The following is a 22,465-nucleotide window of genomic DNA, read 5'->3' as shown; positions in this document are numbered from 1 at the left end:
GCTCCAGGCAGCATAAAAGAGCCACACGGCATCAATGAAAAGGACCTCTGGATAATACAACCTTGCGTGAAAGTAGGACACGCAAGTTTGATGAACGGGGAGGCCCTTTAGATACACTCCAGGCTCGAACAAAGACGGCAGACTGTGGATGAGAATATTTACAGGAGTATCGGCTCCCTTGGTCTCTCTGCTGAAGAATAGCTGATCAGCCCTGATGCTCTCAGCCAAGGCGGTAGCTGAATGCCTGATCAGTTAGTCGATGCCTATCTGATTTGGCTCTCTGAAAGAGCTCCATTGATTTGGAAGTCTTTTACCCCCTCTCTGCTCTGGAGAGGTAATGACATGACTGATGTAGCTCGTAAACGTCCACCAGTTTCTCTGACACAGTCCAGCTGTGAGACCGAGGTAGCAGGCTGTTTACCTATTCACTTTCACAAGAAACTTTGACACTTCCTTTAAATGTGTAAGATTTATCTTATAAAAAGTATTACAGGAACAGAGCTGGCTCACCATAGAGAGCTTTTAAACAAAGAGGATAAATACAAATAAATACATTAAAAACAATAATATTGTGAAATATTATTAAAATAAAAAGTATTCCTGTGAAGGCAAAGCTGAATTTTCTGCCATTACTCCAGTCTTTAGTGTCACATGATCCTTCAGAAACCATTCTAATATGCTGATTTGGTGCTCAAGAAACATTTCGTATCACAGTTGAAAAAAAAGTTAATATTTTTGTGGAAACCATGACATTTTTCATGATTCTTTTATGAACAGACAATTAAAAAAAACAGTAATTCTTTTGTAATATTCTAAATGTCTTTACTGTCACTTCTGATCAATTTAGCGCATCCTTACTGAAAACAAGTATTATCTTACTGACCCCAAACTTTTAAATGGTACAGAATATTTAGAATACATTTATATTCCTCAGCAGTCTGTTGTGAAATGAGGTCACATCAGAAAAACAAATAAGAATCAAAAACAAGAATTTAGGCAATACAATTATCGAAAGAGCTTAGAACCTTTTCATGTTGTCAAATTTATTTAATCTAGCAACTGTGCTGTCTTCATTATCTCTTCTAAACCAATAGTTTGGATTTAGTTTGTCTGTGAGGGATGTCAAATGTGCCAAGTCTGAGGAAAAAATGTAGAAGGCAACTTTTCTCTACTGTACACACACACCGAAGCGCCATATTATTAATTTTGGGAAACAATAAATGAGGCAATTTAAGTTTTCATTCTTGTGCATATCTGACCAAAAAAACATGAATCTATTGACAGGTTTGCTCTGATGTTTTACATAATTTATGTGTGTGTTTTATGCAGTTCCATCTGCATTAATGGAAGAATGCAAATGTTACAGAAAAAATTACAGAAACCAACTTCCTAAAATTCAAGTGATTCCAATATTTTTAAATCAATAAAACCAATGTGAATAAGTTCATGATTCCCAACTATAGTGATCAGATTTAAAGTAAGAGACCAATCTGCGAAAGTATCTTGAACTGAGTGATGAATGTTTGGTAGTTAATTGGGAAGATGTTAGCACATAAACACTTCCATACTGATGATGAGCTCTTCCATCTCAAAGCCAATTATCTTAACCACTGATAAGCAGGCAAATTACTCTGATAAAAAAAAAAAAGAAGTGCAGTGTTGGCAATGCTCATTTTTCATTCTCTTCCTTTTATAGCAGGAACGTGATGACTCAACTGCACACAACAGTAGATGTGACAGAAACGCTGCTCCACTGAACTGATTTTTTTCAGCTCAGGTGAGAACAGACAAAAAAAGATGCTGTGGTTCTGTAGAGGGTCCATATTCTACACTTGTAGTGTTTTATTTTTTTCCCAGTAGACCACTTATAATGTCAGTCAATGGTGCTTGCACCAAAACCAATCATAATCTATTTTTAAATGGCCAATTACCTCCCTCTCTTTGACCTGAGCTGTTGTTATCTTAACCAATTATCTTACATCAAGAGAAAAAAATTTCAGAAATCTCTTCTTTCTTCCCAGAATACAGGTGTCCAATTGGTAAATAAACGTTGACAATTTTTCAGTACACTATTCCTTTAAGGTAGATGATTATGTTTGAGAGCTGGAGAGTGAAGCGAGGTGTCAGGTGTGTAAATGTGTATGTGTGTCGCAGCTCTGTAGGCACTCGAGAGCACATGTAGGTATGTACCTTCGCCCCGTGTTTCTGCAGAACCTCCATGATGTCATTGTGCGCCCGTTCTGCTGCCACATGGAGAGGCGTCATGAAGCTGCACAGAAAAGAAGGAGATGATAACAGAGGAGATAATGAGAAAGGCAGACAGACCTTAAAATCAGTTATAACCATTTGACATTTGATAAACACATGACAGGCACAGTCACTCACTCTTTGTTCTTCTCATTGACATTGGCTCCTTTCCGTAGCAGCAGTTCAGTGACCTGTTTTCGTTTTGGGTGAGGTGAGGCGACAGCGCAGTGCTGTAACACAGGACAGAGGCCTTGTAAGTGTTACAGTTCACTGCTAATTCTGACTTTTTGGTAACACCATTCACTTCCACTGCATGGAACAGAGCAGCGTGAACATCCTGTCTAAATATCTGTTGTGGTTTAAAGGGATAGTTCACCCAAAAATGAAAATTCTGTCATTAATTACTCACCCTCATGTCGTTCCAAACCTGTAAGACCTTTGTTCATCTTCGGAACACAATTTAAGATATTTTTTATGCATTCAGAGAGCTCTCAGACCCTCCCATAGACAACAAGGATCCTTACACAATCAAGGCTCAGAAACATAGCAAGGCATTTTGGAGAGTATCACATACGTAAACAATGTATGCTGTTCTGTGTCAGCAGCACCGTACACGGATACACCGTTTACGTTGTTTCCGCTTTGATCTGAATGTAAACAACGTATCCACGTACATACGTTGCAATCTGAGCCTTGATCGTGTAAGGATCCTTGCTGTCTATGGGAGGGTCAGAGAGCTCTCGGAATGCATAAAAAAAACCTTAATTTGTGTTCCGAAGATGAACGAAGGTCTTGCAGGTTTGGAACGACATGAGGGTGAGTAATTAATGACAGAATTTTCATTTTTGGGTGAACTATTCCTTTAAGGAAGAAAAAATGAAATCTTACAGGTATGGAATGAGATGAAGGTGAGTAAATGATGACAGGAATTTTATTTTTGCTCTATCCCAGGGGTGGCGAACGTCGGTCCTGGAGAGCCGCAGCCCTGCAGAGTTTTGCTTCAACCCTAATCAAACACTCGTGAACAAGCTAATCAAGGTCTGAAGGGTTACTAGAAAGCTACAGGCAGGTGAGTTTTAATCAGGTTTGGAGCTGTACTCTGCAGGGCTGCGGCTCTCCAGGACCGGAGTTCGCCACCGCTGCACTATCCCTTTAACATCTGCTTTCAACCTGATGTCTCAGCTGGTGAGCTTTGAAGTGAATCAGCAGGGGCTCACCAGTGCCGTTTCGTGCGTCTGTGGGTGCTTGAAGTTGATGATCTCCAAAGCTAGGGTCTTCTTCACCTTGGTCATGTCTGCTTCCCGTGCTGCCTGAAGAAGAGAGTGGCCCTTAAACTCATCTGCGCCGGAGGAAAAAATAGTATTTAGAGAGGTGATGCAAGACGCTCTGACAGAAGCCTTTGGTAGACATAATTCATCAAGACAAAGCGTGAAAAAAGTAATTGAAGCTTCACAGCTACAATGCAATCTGGCTTTACGGCAGCAAAAATTTGAGTTTGGATATCTAAAATGTATGACTGAATCGTCTGACCTGATCGAATACATTTTGCGCATTCAATTTGTTATGCTTCTGCTCATAAGAACAGCAAAGAGAGAACATTATTCCATCTACATGAAAGCTGTTTTACTGAATAAGAACGGCTGGGATTCGGCCAAAGGTAATCCCTGTCGTGCTGATATTTAACAAAACATTGCAATTACAACAATTAGATCTCTGCCATCATCTGCCAACAGTCAATCTGTAAAAACACAGTTAAATGCAATCTTTAGCGAATCTTAAAATGAATATACATTTTCATACTGTACATTATAATGTTAAAATGCTTAAAGGCAGAGTAAGCGATTTCTGGTAGCCAATGTTGATATTTGAAATCACCAAAACCAGTGGTGTAAAGTATTTGAGTAAATGTACTTCGTTACTGTACTTAACTATTTTTTTGGCTACTTTGTACTTGTACTGAGTATCAAAAATATAAGCAACTTTTACTCTCTACTCAACTACATTATTGATTGAATATATGTACTCTTTACTCCACTACATTTGAACTGACCTCTCCTCCACATCACGAGTAGACACGCCCCTTATTGCTGATTGGCTACAAGTTTGTTTTGCTATTCGGCCCGAATCAGTTTTCTAAAGTGTTTTTGAAAAATCACATACCCTGCCTTTAACTTGAAGCATTTAAAACTGTTAAAAGAATTCATTTGTTAAAGCAATTTTGTAAAAAAATATATATATACAGTGGGTACGGAAAGTATTCAGACCCCCTTAAATTTTTCACTCTTTGTTATATTGCAGCCATTTGCTAAAATCATTTAAGTTAATTTTTTTTCCTCATTAATGTACACACAGCATCCCATATTGACAGAAAAACACAGAATTGTTGACATTTTTGCAGATTTATTAAAAAAGAAAAACTGAAATATCATATGGTCCTAAGTATTCAGACCCTTTGCTCAGTATTTAGTAGAAGCACCCTTTTGATCTAATACAGCCATGAGTCTTTTTGGGAAAGATGCAACAAGTTTTTCACACCTGGATTTGGGGATCCTCTGCCATTCCTCCTTGCAGATCCTCTCCAGTTCTGTCAGGTTGGATGGTAAACGTTGGTGGACAGCCATTTTTAGGTCTCTCCAGAGATGCTCAATTGGGTTTAAGTCAGGGCTCTGGCTGGGCCATTCAAGAACAGTCACAGAGTTGTTGTGAAGCCACTCCTTCGTTATTTTAGCTGTGTGCTTAGGGTCATTGTCTTGTTGGAAGGTAAACCTTCGGCCCTGTCTGAGGTCCTGAGCACTCTGGAGAAGGTTTTCGTCCAGGATATCCCTGTACTTGGCTGCATTCATCTTTCCCTCGATTGCAACCAGTCGTCCTGTCCCTGCAGCTGAAAAACACCCCCACAGCATGATGCTGCCACCACCATGCTTCACTGTTGGGACTGTATTGGACAGGTGATGAGCAGTGCCTGGTTTTCTCCACACATACCGCTTAGAATTAAGGCCAAAAAGTTCTATCTTGGTCTCATCAGACCAGAGGATCTTATTTCTCACCATCTTGGAGTCCTTCGGGTGTTTTTTAGCAAACTCCATGCGGGTTTTCATGTGTCTTGCACTGAGGAGAGGCTTCCGTCGGGCCACTCTGCCATAAAGCCCTGACTGGTGGAGGGCTGCAGTGATGGTTGACTTTCTACAACTTTCTCCCATCTCCCGACTGCATCTCTGGAGCTCAGCCACAGTGATCTTTGGGTTCTTCTTTACCTCTCTCACCAAGGCTCTTCTCCCCCGATAGCTCAGTTTGGCCGGATGGCCAGCTCTAGGAAGGGTTCTGGTCGTCCCAAACGTCTTCCTTTTAAGGATTATGGAGGCCACTGTGCTCTTAGGAACCTTAAGTGCAGCAGAATTTTTTTTGTAACCTTGGCCAGATCTGTGCTTTGCCACAATTCTGTCTCTGAGCTCTTCAGGCAGTTCCTTTGACCTCATGATTCTCATTTGCTCTGACATGCACTGTTAGCTGTAAGGTCTTATATAGACAGGTGTGTGGCTTTCCTAATCTAGTCCAATCAGTATAATCAAACACAGCTGGACTCAAATGAATGTGTAGAACCATCTCAAGGATGATCAGAAGAAATGGACGGCACCTGAGTTAAATATATGAGTGTCACAGCTCATCTGAATCTGAAGGGTCTGAATACTTAGGACCATGAGGTATTTCAGTTTTTCTTTTTTAATAAATCTGCAAAAATGTCAACAATTCTGTGTTTTTCTGTCAATATGGGGTGCTGTGTGTACATTAATGAGGAAAAAAATTAACTTAAATGATTTTAGCAAATGGCTGCAATATAACAAAGAGTGAAAAATTTAAGGGGTTCTGAATACTTTCCGTACCCACTGTACGTACGCAACCCAGGCAACGATTAGTTCTGTGAAACAAAGCAAAACCAATGTTACACCGTGTCTACATCGGACGCGAGTGGCGCTGCCTGACAAATCCCCGACAGAAAACTGCTGCCGTCAACAATTCTGTGTTTTTCTGTCAATATGGGGTGCTGTGTGTACATTAATGAGGAAAAAAAATTAACTTAAATGATTTTAGCAAATGGCTGCAATATAACAAAGAGTGAAAAATTTAAGGGGGTCTGAATACTTTCCGTACCCACTGTATATTTTGTAATGTGCTGATTTTTTACACAAATCAGCAAAAATAGTATCAGCCACAGCATGAAAATAATTCATTTTTCAATCATAATTTTAATATTGCTTTTTTAAACAAGTAAATTAATATTGAGTAGTTTCATACAAACTAATACGATTGTTAAAATTGTTTTAAAAGTCAAAGTATCAAGCTTTGCATATCGCCAAACAAACACAACAGGAGTACAGAAGATAATATTTAACTGGTGTATTAAATATTAGCACTCTTGGATCACAGCTTGAGCAATGAATAAGGACGGAGAACTGAGAATTAAATATTGTACTTTATTAATTTATATAGTATATTATCTATTTTGTAATTATAGAAATATAGAATATTATAGAAATATTATTATAATTGTTGTATATTTTCATTTATTTATATCACATTTTTAACTTACACAGACACTATCAAAAGTTTGCATTCTAAAATACTCGCAGCACAAGCTCAAACTAATTCTACATAAAGGAAAATCTTTACACAGCAAATTGTGTAAAGTTTCAGTCAAAACTACATCACTCCACCCCACACTGGGAGAAGCCAGATGGAGAATTCACAGGCAAAATATATAACAACGTCGCCTGCCAACCTCATCAGCAGACTGGAGCTCAGCCTCCACTGCGCTTGAATAATGCAGAACGAGAATATTGTATGTTTAAAGGCGTCTTTCTCTAAACCTTGTCTGTCTCGGTGCCAGTGAGAATGTGGCAGGAACAATCAGAGCCAAGTCGCGTCTAGCTCACTTACACTTGCAAGGTGAACAAGCAGGATGAGTTTTGTGAGCTTTAATGCCACTTATGCTGAGCAATGGTGAAAGATCCCAGTATGTTGTCTTTAATTCACTCTTAAGCAATAAGGAACAAGGCTGTTTTATAAGGCAATATATGCTATATAAACTCACATGTGAGCCTCTCTTTGAGTTCTGGGGTCGGGGCCATGTCCACCGCGCTCTTCCCATGGCAGTTGACCAGAGTGGGATCGGCTCCGTGACTCAGCAGCAGGGAACACACCTCCACGCGATTCTTGGAGGCAGCCTCGTGCAAAGGGGTGAACTGCCAGAGGTCCATGGCATTAACACACGCCCCATGCTACAGAAAAACATTCAGGGTGAGATCACACGGAAAGGATGGCGCCAACTCTGACGGCCCAGATTCATTTTCAAATACATCGAGAACATTATGCGGTTCCGCTTGAGCAGTTAGAGCAGTTTTAGCATAGATTAAGAATTTCTATCTATTAGGGAGTCTGCTATGCCCCAGAAGCTGAGTTAATAGCACTGAGGGAAAAAATATCGAACACATTTTTAGAAAATGGCAGTTTTCCAAAACGGAGACATCAACTTGCACTCAGAGGCAAGGGGTAAACAGTACAAAACGATTAAAGGGATAGATCTCCTAAAAATATCTTTAGATTTCCTATCTACCATGTACCATCAAATGCTAAATAAAATATTAGACAAGAAGTTCATGCCCCATTAAAACATGAAAACTCAAAATTCAAGCTTTTCCTTACAAAGATCTAATGGATGACTTCAAAGGACTTGAAGCTTGACAGAACCTGGTCACCATCCACTTTCATTGTGGAAAACATTCGGCTAAAATTCTCCTTTTGTGTTTCATGACATGAGGGTGAATGAGAAAATATATTTTGGGTGAATTATCCTTTTAAAACAGAGAGAGATTCTTTTGAGCTGCAATTAAGAGGAGTGAAACAAAAGCTCCTGAGGACCTCAGGAACATCAAGATAACGGCAGGTGTTCACAATGCATCTGTGTACGATAAGAGGATTCTTAATTGTCTTTCTGATCATTGCACAGCATATTTAATCGAATATAATGATTGAGGGGGCTTAAGGAGATCTGGGGAGCTACTGATATGGTGATAAGCTCTCCTGAGGCTGAGAATTCTCTGTTCTGCTGTGTATCAAACTCCAAACATTGTTGTACAGACAGATTGGCCACTCCGCAGGGCTCTGTTGACACACTGAGTATGGGAGAACACACCGTGAGCATAGTGTTCCATATAACAGCTTTGTAAATAAAGGAAGCTGGGCTTAAAGGCCATACTCTATGGAACGTCAGGCTCAAGGGGGAGTTTGTGTTTGCACTGAAACAGAGTGAACTCTGACAGGACATGTAGATCGAAGCTGTATGCAGGACATACACTAAATTTGTCACTAAAAAAATTCAAAATCTATAATATAATAGTCTAAAAAAAATCAAAAATAACTGAGTAATCATTCTCTCCACAGTGATGCCCAAAACACTGCATAGCATGGAAAATTTTAAATGTATAGTAAGTGGAGCAGGATTTTGAATCAATGCTTCATTGCATTGTGCCTGGTTAAGGCAAGCTGCTTAACTGGAAACAGTGTTGTTTGTCTTCCACACAGGTCACACACTAAATTATACATGCACACCCATTCAGGTTTTTGTCCTTACCTTTAGCAGTAGCTCTGTGACTTCGTAGTGTCCATATGAGCAGGCGTTGTGTAGAGGAACAAGACCACTAGGAATTGCAAGAACAAAACACGCACACACAAAATCATTTTAAGCCCAAAATGTGCTTTTCCTTTAAGTAATATATGGACAAAGGAAGGCTAATGAACCAAATATTTTACCAAAGTGAAAAAATGTGAAATAGCTGATAGAGACAGGAAAGTAAGGGAAAAAAGGAGACATAAGCAGACCCACCCTTTATCTTTAGCGTGAACATCAGCGCCATGTTGCAGGAGAAGCTGAACTATTCGGACTCGGTTGTATCCGGCTGCCAGGTGCAATGGAGTAGACTACAAGAAAGAAAAGAGGAAACACAGTTATGACAAAACTGTGAGATGTACTATATTGTTCAAAAGTTTGGGTCAGTAAGATTTGTAGGCCTATGTATTTATTTAGGAATAAATTACATTTTAAACAAATTAAAACAGAAAGCAGTTATTTTATATTGTAATAATATTTCACAATATTACTGTTAATTATAAATATGATCAAATAAATGCAGCCTTGGTGACCATAAGTGAATATCATTCTATTGAGAAAATGTTAAAATTAAAAAAAAAAAAATCTTACTGACCTCAAACTTTTAAACAGTTATGTACACAGATCCAACAAAGCCATGATGACAAAGCACCCCTCTGTAAAACAGTGCCAAAACCCACCTTTCTCTTCTTTATATCTCTTGAAAAAGTATTAGCATAGCCTTTTTTCTAAAATCGGGCTGCCTAGGGACCAAGGGAGGTCTTGGTTTGTCGAACATGTGAGGAAAAACTCATACTGGGGCTCCTCTCCTCTAGAAAAAGCGAGGCTCATGACTGAATTTTGCCGTAAGGAAGTCACACTTCATTGCAGCTCTGAGGCTTGTAAACCCGCCTGACAATCCAACCCTGTGCAAGTCTTACTGTCTTACTGAGAATGATATAGTGTTTAAGTGAAATACAGGCTAACATAAAAATGAAGGTATTCAACACCATGTATCTATGTACCGCAGCACACAGCGGGGTATAACAACAGTTCCCTCAGCACGGCATGATCGTTGCAAAAACTCACATCACCCGTATTCTGATGATTGTTTGACAAACGGTATTTGTTACGAGAGCTAATTAGAGACAGCAGCTGATATCTGTTTCAAGCCAACAAAAATTAAACAAGAAGAGAATTTAAAATTAAAAGGAAGTCTGACGGCACAAATATTAAACAGTTCAAATGAGAAGCTAATCAAATTCTTAACTCAAGTAATGCAAGTCATGCATTCTGCATTCAAGAACAAAACACAAACAAAACAGAAAATCGACAGGCCAGTCGAAAACAATCAAACAAAATGAGGATCAGGCGGCACAAACAAAATAAAATCCCCATAAAAGTCTCCAATGAAATGTGACAAGCCACACGGTCGTAAACCATTACAGCGATGTATTGATGCGAGCAAAGCACAATGCGCAAACTCCATGTGTTCCCGCACAGTCTCCTGCGGTAAGCACGGATCATTCACCATACAGCTGAAAATGCACAAAACAATGAGAAATCAATCTAGATGAAATTGGAAAACTTTGAATTGTGCCCTTCAATTGCAAAATAATGATAACAATACACAGTGACGAGCTTTCGTAGGCATGCACACTAGGGTGTTTGAAGTTGTAAAAGACAAGAAACAAACTGAGGGAATATGTGAATGGGGGGTGGAAGCTGTAGCAGTAGAGGAGGTATATTTAAGCTCACTTATCAAGCAGGTGGTGCACTAGGCATCCTCTTTAGGACAGTGTTTTCACACCAGGGTTTACCCTCTAACACCTTCACCCCAATCCACTGCATTCACAAAGATGCAGTGTGTGTGAACAAAGAACCAAAATGGCCACATTGTGAAAATAAAGCAAAGAAGAAGAAAAAAATCCAACAAATTAAAATGAGTGCAATCAAGCTCAGGAAAAAAAAAAAAAAAACTTACCAGCATTTTCTGAGATGTCGACTGATAGACAATGTCACCAGAATGATGAATCAAAACAAAAGAGAGCAAAAACAAACAAACAAAAACAGATAATGATATAATGATAGTATTATGTCATTCTGGCACACCATGTAAAAATTTTTTGTCTTTTGTCCTCTAACTTTACTTGGGACATCGGTATACAAGCACAATGTACAAAGTGCAGCACCGCATTGGCAGCACTGTATTGTGACGGAGACTGAAATGACATGATTTCAACACAAAGAGGATATGCGAACAGAGCAGGCAGTCTATCATTCTTTTTACACTCCAGGGAGTTAGAGCTGACTTGACAGAAGAGTTGGTACTGATTCAGTGGCACTCAACCAAAACTCATTTCAGGCAGCTGTGAGAGAGATCGCACATGTGCTGCTGGTTTACGTGATTCATCCTGTGGCAGAACACTGTGGTCTGCTGACGCGTTTCGATTGTCCACTGAATTTCTATTATAAGTTCCAAAAACACCTTTTTTTTAAAGGGAGGGGGGAGCAAAGGCTTTGTTCACTGGAACAAAGCAGGAGAAAAATAGCCAATTTGTTTTCATTAAAAAAAAGTTAATATAAATAAAACTTTTTGTCTCCAACTTTATTAATATTAATGTTCAAAGTACATGCAAGCTTATGCTTCTATTCCTATTAGTTGACCATTAAAAAAACTGCATGCTTACCGTCTGTTAACCACAGCAACAAGTCTGTAAACTAGTGGTTGACCGATATTGTTTTTTTGACAGCCGATGCCGATATCTTGGACAGCAGGGTGGCCTATGGCCGATATAATTTTATTTATTATAATTAATATTTAAGAAATTTGAAATCATTTGAAAATTGATTAAAAAATAAATGTGTTAAATAAACATACTTATACTTTAGATGACAAAGTACGGCAAACAAGAAAGTATTATAATGTTTGCCTTTTTATTACTAATAATGTAAAAGCAGTCGTTATAAGACTTTTTGTATACATTTTAATTCCTTTGTTTAACCGTTCTATCTGATTATTAGACAGACTTCTATCCGTATTTAGACAGAACTGTTAAGGACAACAGCGAATAAGAGGAGGAGAATGTGAGCACTGTGTGCCCAGGTGCTTCCGTTCTCAGCGCCGTCAAAATAAAAGTCCCACCTCGAACGCATCGGCCAAACAGGAAAACTTATACTTTGGCGCCCTTGGCGATATAACGGACGACCACTACTGTAAACTAATTAATTTTAGGCTAAAATGAATAAGACTATTTCCCTAACACCATGAATGTAAATTTGACCTATTTTAAAATAATAAATATGAACACTCACCCATTTTTTTCCAATACCATAAAGTCGGCTTCAAATGGGGATTACTTGCTGAATCAATCTAAACTAAACCCAGTTTGTATTCTACGAAAGATTATATTCTCAATCTCATTTGGCACCACAGTTCTATAACAGTATCAAGGTCATCCTCAGACTGAAATGAATTAATCTGACATCATATCAACATTTTAACTACTTCTTAAAGAGCATTACATTTAAAAGTAACAGTAAATATAAGATGGCCCAAGACTGACCCTTGGGGAACACCTACTTAATTTTACCTTGTGGAAAATATTCATTTGAGGATTTTCTGAACAACCTGAATCTTGCATATGTAACGAGTCAGGAGGCTGGATCACCATGGCGACACAGTCATACAGTAGCCATGGCTACACTCAATCACTTTGGCCCCTCCTGCCAATCTGTCTGCCCTACCCAAAGCAAACAGGACTAACAGGAAAGACATCCTGCAGAGAGCATACATGTTCTCTTGTGCTCTCTGCAAAACAAAAAGTAAAAGACAAAACCGTTTAACCTTAGGCTATTAAATCTGCTTCTTGCACAGATCTTCCATCAATTTCTTTAAGAGCCAGACACACCAGCAGAATTGTCGTCTCACTCGAGAGCTGTTCCTATTGAATCATTTAAGATAAATGTGTTGCCTAAGATTGAACAGCTGGAAATATTACCCCCTACATACTCCAGATCGCAACATCCTGACACTGTTTAAAATGGGTGGAATGCTAAAATGAGCTTTTGCTTTGTTTTAAGGGAATTTGCAAATAATGAATCTCAGAGTACCCTCAGTGCATTTGGCTCTGTCACATAACGTCTTTCTGGTGCTGGCAGAAACAGCAGACAGGTGAACTAGAGCGACAATCTGTGTCAATTCAGATGGCTTCAAACAGAACGCGACAGTAAAGCTATGTGGCAGCGTTGACCTTTTGCCAGCAGACCCTGAAGCATGAGAGTGAGACGTGCAGTGCAGGTCATTCAAATGAAAAAGTGTTTGGGTTATTCTGCCCATTCAAATATAGGCTGCCAATAAGACAGATCACTGCACACTGAAGTCAGCACCGTCTACAACATTGAGCCACTCAATTTTTTTGTTCTTTTGTGCAAATTTTTCACCATTACACACATTGTGAGGGTTTGTGATAAGGAGAGGAACAGTGTGAACTTTTGAGTAAACACAAGCAAACAAAATGAAAATCTCTGGAAAAGAAAGAGATTGTAAAACAGTTCTATTGGATTTAAATGCCTAATAATGTATAAATGCATAAATGTATAAACTTGTCTATTGTCAAATAATCCTCTTTAACTAGGGGTTTATAAAAAAAAGTTACTTGAATCATGTTGTAGCAACATTTTCAAGTTGACCAATTAAAAATCCATATTGCCCAGTCCTACCTAAAAGAAGTATAAAGTTTTACACAAAAACAGTTTAATAAAATATAAAACCATTTTCAACATTGATAATAAGAAATGTTTCTCTGGCACCCAATCAGCATATTAGAATGGTTTCTGAGGGACCATGTGAAAGCTGAAAATCAGCTTTGAAATCATAAGAATAAATTATATTTTAAAATATATTAGAAAAATGTCATCATATTTCACAATATTACTGTTTTTCCTGTATTTTCATTTAAATAAATGCAGCCTCGGTAAGTATTAGAGACTTTTTTCCCTCTAATCTCAGTCACTATCACACATCCTGAAATATAATTTAAGTGTATTAATATTACAGAATTTTACATGCCTAGAAAACAACAAAAACTCCTTGTTTTTCCTCAGAGTAGAAATATCCCTTTGTCCTCATCTTTCCCTTGTCTTGCCATGGAGGAATGGTGACCTGTAACCATGCCAACGGTGAGTGCTTCTCTACAGCTGTTGCCATGACTGCGGTACATGCTATAACTAGTGTGAAATCTGCGTGGATGGAGCCTTTGAAAACAATGTGTTGTTTGGCAAAGTCACCCTTTAGTGCACCTCCGTTAGTGCAGATTTACACATGAGAGTGTACAGAAGAGGGTCACTTTCGTCCCTGTGCTACGCTAAAGTAAACACCAGGTCCAAAGAGAGGCGTCATACTAGCTGTAAGCAAACAGCAGGAAGGGGCTACCGAGCACACTAATGCCAGTTACACGCTGAGAGGATCAATAAGACATTAGCCCCTCTACCAGGCCTGGAAAATGGAAAAAATACAACTAGCCGACTCCTATAGGGGCTTCTTACTGCATACTGGGCTCTGCATAAAGGAGCTCAAATCCCAAAGGGGGATGACGCCTGGTTCCTCCGTCCTAATCACAACACTCACCCCCCATTAAAGACAGTCCCAGCAGAGCACTGAAGGCGTTAACGACCAGCGCGTCCGACGGGATGCTATTTCAAATCATGTGCCGTCACGTGCTCAAGTTTTCCCAGGAGTCTATTGCTGGAAAGCAGAGACAAATAGTCACATGCGATAATTAACTGCAATAAAGCCTGTCTGTTTGAGAGAACGAGAGAGAGAAAAGAGATAAAGGCAGACGGGAAACACTACAAACGCTCCACATTCGCAGCTGCTCTGTTTCTTCCATCCACCTACGTTTCTACGGGGGCGCATCATTGTGCAATGAGGGCCAGGAACAGACGCTTGGATAGACAAAATATTTGTTAATCTTCAGAAACATGAAAATGAAATCAAAAAAGTTGACTGAATTAACATATTCTCACCGGCAACCGCTGCACAGATTGCACGCCGCTTGTTTTATCTCAGCCTGCGCAGCGAGGCTGCCTCAACTTGATACCTTATCAAAGATGGCAAGGCACATTCTGCCTTGTTCGTTTTACAGTCTAAATGGGGAAAAAACAAAACAGCACTTCAGGTGACAGCAATCGTCACCTGAAGTAAAAAAAAGTGAAGTGAAGACAACACTATCGAGAAATCTGTGCATACACTATATATCTTAAGAATAATTTCTAGGTATGCAAGTGTATACTACATTTCAAAAGTTGGGCATCACTAAGATTTTTTTATTCAAAAAGGAATCACTAAATTGATCAAAAGATTTATGTTACAAAAGACTCTTATTTTTAAATAAACGCTTTAATTTTGAACTTTTTATTTATCAAAGAATCCTGCAAAGAAGTATCACAGATTCACAAAATATTAAGCAGAACGCCAATATTATCAACATTAATTAGAATTGTTTCTTGAGCATCAAATCAGCATATTAAATGATTTCTGATATTACAATAGAAATATATATAAAATATATTCAAATTGATTTTATATTAGAATCTATATTAAAATAGATTTTTTTGTAATTATATTTATTTTATTTTAATTATTATTAATCTTACAAACCCCAAACTTTTAAAAAGTACTGTACTTATACTGATTATACTTAAACTGACGATGTGTAAATGGATTTCTTTTACTGGATAATCATCAAAACCAGATTGGCAAACAATTTTTTGCCCCAACTTTGCTGTGCATGTAAACACTGGCATTTTTTCGTTTACTGGCATAAACAAGATTGGGTAACACTTTAGTATAGGGACCAATTCTGACTATTAACTAACTATTAGCATGCATATTATAAACATGTTGGCTATTTATTAGTACTTATAAAGCACATATTCTGCATGACCATATTCTACATCCCTGATCTACTCAATACCTAAACTTAACATCTACCTTACTAACTATTAATAAAAAGAAAATTAGGAGTTTACTGAGACAAAAAGCCGTAGTTAATGGTTTGTTAAATGGCAAGATAAAATAAAATGTGGCCCAAAATTGCATTATTTTGCAAAATTGCTTTTTAAAAATGTTGTACAAAAATCAAAATGCTCATATTTTCATATATCAATGTTTTATTGCCCATAATTCCACTTGTTCATTGTGCTGTGAATCTCCTACCGCTGTGATTTTGCAAGAAGACTGTGCTTTTGCAAACCAAATCCAACCAACCACAAGAGCTAGAGAGCTGTCTTGAAGAACCCTGGATCCAGAGCATTAAGACTTTGGTGCAAAGCAAATCGTTCTGTGCTAATTCCCTCCCAAGCCTCTTCCCACATCATTCCTCTAGTACACATAATCTTTAAGCTAAAGCCTGCAATATGTTAAGGCGAATGTTATCACACCATATAAACAGCTCTGTTTCACAATCCCACCCAGAGTAATGATGAGGCAAGTCAATGGAACAATGGCTTCCAATGTCCTGACATGGATGAGAATGTCTTCATCATACCTTCTTAAAAGTACTTATTGTGTGGTTTAGCTAAAAGACATCTGGTTATAAAATAATGCTTGTTAATGCCAACAAAAAAAAGGATCAAAAAAATAATTTACCAATGTCATTCCAAACCTTTATGACTTTCTTTCTTCTTTCTTTCTTTCTACACATAAAAGAAAATATTTTGAAGAATGTTTTTTAAGTGTTTTTCACCCATACACCATGCTGTTCGAAAATAACACTGGGCTTCACTGATTTTAATTTTTGATTTTGATTTTTCAATTAAAATAATAGAGATATTTTTCAAAATGTTTTTGTTCTACAGAAGAAAATCAGTCAAGTTTGGAACACCCTGAGGGTAAGTAAATGATAAAAAGTTTTCATTTTTGTATACATTTATTGCCAGTTAGCAATTTCTCTAAAAGAAAATGGAGTGGAATTTTATGTGTCACTTGGGGAACGAAGATCAGATAAATACAAAATAACAACTGCACAACTAAGGAAGGGAACAAGCATACTACACAACTTTAGTGTCATGGTTAAGAGTTCCAACGGGTTAAGTGGAACTGACTACAGTGTATATTTTACAACAGAGCCCAGCTCAAAACTAATCTGAGAAAAAAGCAGCAGTGAGAAAGAGTAAAAACATTGAAAGAAAATGAAAAAGTCAATTGTTCACCATGGAACAACTGTGACATGATTGATGGGATCTGCGGTAGGCGTACGGTAAGTGATTGTTTTTCCCTGAGCCCCTGTAGAAGGCATCTTGATAATGTGCTCCAGTGTGCTGTGTTAATAACGTCCTGCACTTCAGAGAGCTCGATCATTTTTAAACCCGGACCGTGGCAAATCTCACACTCTGGAGTACGCTTCCTATTCTCTCTCACACACACAAGTATTGCTTTCAATCAGTGTTCAGAGACATTATCTAAAGCTAGCATGGCACTGATAAATTCTTTTCAACTTCAAGAAAAAGAGTCAGGTCAAGCCATTCATCTCTGCTTTGATTTTACGCTGATTTCTATAAAATAAATAAAAATCATGCGCATCTCGTCAGTAAAGCCGGTTCTGTGATTAGTAGTAAATCTCCACCACGTGCTTTCAGATGGAGCGGCATTTAATACACAGAGCCGTAGTTCACTGACAAGCTAGGCAATATCGCGTTCATTATCGCAGGCGATTCGTCTGCGATTATGAACGCGATATTGCCTAGCTTGTTAACTACAAAATTGTATTCTAGGAAGAATTACAAAATACTTCACAGAATTTCAAACCTACCTTCACTTTTACTAAAATCCAGCTTTGTAGTTCTTAAAAAAGAAGGGGTTTGGAAAATCAGTGAGCTACTTTTGTGTTGTGGCTAATGTGAACGCAAATCAAGAAGTGAATGGCAAATTGTTATATTTTTGCAGCAATAAATAGCTTTTAGAGGTACTCAGGTTGATTACGAAAGCATACTTTTGAACAACAACACAGTGTAAATGCAGACAAGAAAGAGGGGCAAATTCAGATTGTCTTGACTGAGCAAATGCATCAAGTGTGAAAGCTACATTTAACATGGACTCTGAACTGATAGAATGTGCAAAAGTGCTACCTCCTCAAACCTAACCTTAATCAATTTGAACAAATTAGAGCAAAAATTCACTTCAAAATGTGCCACGGGGTTGTGGTTTTTCAATTTTATTTTAGCAGTCATCCTGCTAACTGTGTGTGAATGTTCTCACATTTTGATGAAAAGCCTGTCCACTCATAGTGCCCTTGCCATGAAAAAGTGCCACCGCAAAGAGGGCTTTTTCAGCAAAGATGGAGCTCAGCTTTTAGTGTGGCCTTAAACGTATCATGATGAGCAGTGTCTCTGTCTTCAGTGACAACCTCTTCTCAGACAGGAGACTAATGACTCTGCTTTTTCCATCGTTCAGACAGCTACAACTATTACGAAGCACTCCTTCCTTTCACACATTGGTACTCCCTCTCTGTCTCCCGGGTCAAACCACTGTTGCCCTAAGTGACTTAACCCTCTTCACAGCCCAGTAATTGAGCCCTTTAAAGGAGCCACAAGACACCAGCCATACTGCACCCTCAAGTCACCCTGGATGGTCGACAGCATCGCTAACTTCTGAAGGTGTTTAGGAGATTATATGTGTCCCGGGGGATGAGGTGTGCCTCCATGCCTGACCCACCACCAGTCCCCTCTGGAGAAAGCCCACACTGTCCCTGTTACTGGTCTGACTTCTAATAGAAGCAAATTACGCCTTTGGTTGTGGAGAGCAGCTGCTCCACAGGGATCGGACTTTTTCATCAGTGCCGCTGGTCAAAGTGTGGTGTCTGATCTTGACGGGGAGTTGTTCTGGGCTCTGCCACGCCGTGTGAGAGAGATGCTCACAGTGTTGAGAGGTTCAGGACTAATGATGAGTGTCTCGGAGTGTGATGGACAAATCAGCAGGGCTTTCACACTGTCTCTAGGTTTCAATAGACCAAGTGTTTAATCGCACATCTAGTTACCCATCAGCTACTGAATCCTGCATCTGCTGTCAACAATCTCAGGGAGCTTTTCTTCAGCATGCAGGACTCTGGATTCACTAAAAATTATATACCAGATTGTGTTGTACATGAAACTTTATGAGTATAATGCAAAGTAACAAACAAAAATGTCTGTGACAGGCGGAATGCTTTGCAATATTTAGAAATAAATTGAGAACGCCTTTTAAATTTCAATTCAATTCATGAATTTAATTTGAGTTGTGGTAGCAAATAGGATGTAGAATTGCAATATGATTTTGAATAAGAGTTTTCTTATTTTGAAGAAAATTTTCAAATGTTTCACTTTAAATGTCTAATAAAAAGAAAGAAAACTAGAAATAAAAAAACAGAAAGAAAAATATAGAAAGAAAAACAAAAAAAAAACAAAAGAATGATGAATACCAGAACAATAGCTAGATCGATAGATAAAATGATATCTAGATCGAATGGATAGAACGACAGATAGGTAAAATGATAAAATAAATGATAGATAGATAGATAAAACAGAAAGTAGACAGATAGATAGATAGATAGATAGATGCCTGAATGATAAATAGAACGGCAGATAGATAGACAGACAGACAGACAGATCAAATGACTGAATGATAAATAGAACGGGCTGATAGATAGATAGATAGATAGATAGATAGATGCCTGAATGATAAATAGAACGGCAGATAGATAGACAGACAGACAGACAGATCAAATGACTGAATGATAAATAGAACGGGCTGATAGATAGATAGATAGATAGATAGATAGATAGATAGATAGATAGATAGATAGATAGATAGATAGATAGATAGATAGATAGATAGATAGATAGATAGATAGATAGATAGATAGACAGATAGATAGATAGATAGATGACTGAATGATAAATAGAACGGCAGATAGATAGACAAACAGACAGATCAAATGACTGAATGATAAATAGAACGGGCTGATAGATAGACAGATAGATAGATAGATAGATAGATTGATTGATTCCAATTCAACTTCATGTTAGGTGTGGCCAAATCGATTCAAACTGAACAGAGGCCAAGTTTCAACTGAATTTTTGCTCAAAGCTAGTCTGTAAAGTGTGTATAGTAAGACCGGTGGTCACCGTTTCCATCCTCGAGACTTTGATTCGCAGGACAGTCACTTTTCATCCTTTGAATCACCACGGCTCTGCAGGGCATTGAATCCTCACAGGTTGTAGCAAATTGCAATATGAGAGGCGCCAACCACGTGCCTGGTTCCTCACATGCAGGCAAGAGAAAGGCAGGCAGAGGCCCAACCTGAATACAAAGCAGTTCAAGGGGGTACATTTAACACGCTAACGCTTCGCTGAGCATGAGCTCCTCCAGGGTCACAGCTGCCATGAAATGCTGAGACAACACGGCCAGCCAGAAAATATGACAAAAGAGAGCAAAATGCTGTACATTTCTGAGGGAGAATTATAAATACCAAAAGAAAATACCAATCTGAGAAATAATAAAAAAATATGTAACAATCTAGATTTTACAGAGGCAGATATTAGGGTTATTATTTGTTGCAGTGCAGAGAACCTCTCCAGATAGCTGCCATATGCTAAACAGAAAAATATATTTAAAGGGATAGTTCACCCCAAAATAAAGTGTCAATTGTCATTTCAAACCTACAGTATATAATTGATTACCTTCTATTTTCATTATGTGGGAAAAAAGCAGCTTGGGCATTCCACAAAATGTCTCTCTCTCTCTATCTATCCGTGTGTGTGTGTGTGTGTGTGTATGTGTGGTGTGTGATTATCTGCTATCCTAATGTCATATAATGATGTTTCATGTAAAGATGTTAAAAAAATTAATTAAATTAATTTAAATGAATTATTTTATTATTAATTATTTATGAATAATTATTTTTTAATAATTTAAATAACTTACAATAATAAATGCGCAACACCTCATAAGAAATACTTGAGAGAGGATTGTGGCAGTAAATCTTACCACATGTTTGACGACTGCGGTCTTGAGAGACCTATTTAATCTGCAATAAATTAAAGAACAAAACTGTCAAGACCTTTACCTCCTACGCAACAATAAGCCATTGTGGAAAAACTGAAAATAGAATACTCTGAAGAAATCTGCACACAGTAAGCAAAGCAGAGTAGTAAAAATACCAAGAAATAAAGAGTACAGCTTTAAAAGAAAGCCTTATTTTATATGGTTTGTAGAAAGATTCCTAATACGATGACTATGGACTGACATCACCTCTAGACAGCTGACCAGTTAGATTGCAACTAAACCTGACTGACATGAGAACAGGCTATCACATTTGCAAAAAAAACTGATTGATTATGCAGTGATCTTGATTCAGTGTAGTACAGCGAGCACACGACACGGCACTGCATATATTCAGCAGCGCAAAAGAAATCTCTGCTCGTGATGAGACAGCCCTTCAAATAAGAAAACAGGAAGCCCTAATTTCACAGCATGGTACCAGAGATGAGATTTCAATATATCATTGTTGGTACAACTTTGAAGCTACTAAAATTGGTCAGCATCAAAACACTAACAACAGCAATACATGGGAAAGATGAATGTGAGGTAATTTGCAGGGTGCTGAGAGAGATGTCGGTCTGCGTGGCAAAGGCTGAGATGAGATTGAACCGGTGGAGAGGCTTGCATGCTCCCCCATCATCACCTCTCATTAGGATAGATGTTGGAAATGGCAGAAGCCTCTAGGTTCATGCTGTTATACTTAATAGATGTGGAAGAATAACCAAACACAGCACATTACGATTCTGTTTCACACTTGCCTGTTAAAAAGCACATTCTACTTTATACTAGGGCATCGATATATACGGTTTAAAAAAGTGAATGGTCAAATCCTCAAAAATGTAAATAGAAAGAACAAAATGACGTAAATTGTATAGAACTGTAAAAAAAATTTGAATTGTTAAAATGTAAAAAAAATTATTTGAATTAAGTGAAATTTAAAAAAAAACTCAATTTGAATTAAGTGAAATATAGAAAAATAGATTGTGTAAACAGAGAACAATAAAAAATTAAGTGAATTATGTGAAATGTAAAAAGTACATTAAACCATCAGAGCTGTACATATTATCTTGAATAATTACTTGAAGCAATGTTTACAAGTCATGGCCAAAAGTTTTGGCAGTGACATACATTTTGTGTTTGGAAAGTTTGCTGCTTCAGTATTTGTAGATTATTTTTCCACATGTTTCTATGGTATACTGAAAAACAATGATAAGCATATCATACGTTTTAAAGGCTTTTATCGGCAAAAAAAATAATGAATCAATATTTACAGTGTTGACCCTTGTTCTTCATAACCTCTGCAATTCGCTCTGGCATGCTGGATATTAGCTTCTGGGCCAAATCCTGACCGATGACGATCCATTCTTGCCTTATTAGTTCTCTGAGTTTATCACAATTTGTGGGCTTCTGCTTGTCCACTCGCCTTTTGAGGACTGACCACAAGTTCTCTATGGGATTGAGATCTGGGGAGTTGCCTGGCCACGGATCCAAAATTT

The 22,465-nt window shown here is 38.1% G+C and overlaps 1 protein-coding gene across 2 annotated transcripts in view; it reads right to left on the bottom strand.

Moving 5' to 3' along the window:
* The window catches only part of tnksa (tankyrase, TRF1-interacting ankyrin-related ADP-ribose polymerase a), a 102,491-nt gene that overhangs the window by 33,722 nt on the left and 46,304 nt on the right, over positions 1–22,465 (bottom strand). For both annotated transcript variants that reach the window (XM_016510219.1, XM_016510218.1), the window contains exons 6-12: positions 10,875–10,895; positions 9,128–9,222; positions 8,876–8,942; positions 7,337–7,523; positions 3,465–3,586; positions 2,386–2,477; positions 2,191–2,269 (exon numbers count right to left, since the gene is read on the bottom strand). In XM_016510219.1, coding sequence (XP_016365705.1) covers positions 2,191–2,269; positions 2,386–2,477; positions 3,465–3,586; positions 7,337–7,523; positions 8,876–8,942; positions 9,128–9,222; positions 10,875–10,895 — 663 coding nt within the window. The remainder of the gene's footprint in view (positions 1–2,190; positions 2,270–2,385; positions 2,478–3,464; positions 3,587–7,336; positions 7,524–8,875; positions 8,943–9,127; positions 9,223–10,874; positions 10,896–22,465) is intronic.

Source organism: Sinocyclocheilus rhinocerous, unplaced genomic scaffold (assembly GCF_001515625.1).
Source record: "Sinocyclocheilus rhinocerous isolate Xijiao unplaced genomic scaffold, SAMN03320098_v1.1 scaffold1405, whole genome shotgun sequence".
Taxonomy (NCBI): domain Eukaryota; kingdom Metazoa; phylum Chordata; class Actinopteri; order Cypriniformes; family Cyprinidae; genus Sinocyclocheilus; species Sinocyclocheilus rhinocerous.
This window is presented reverse-complemented; position numbering and strand designations above follow the sequence as displayed.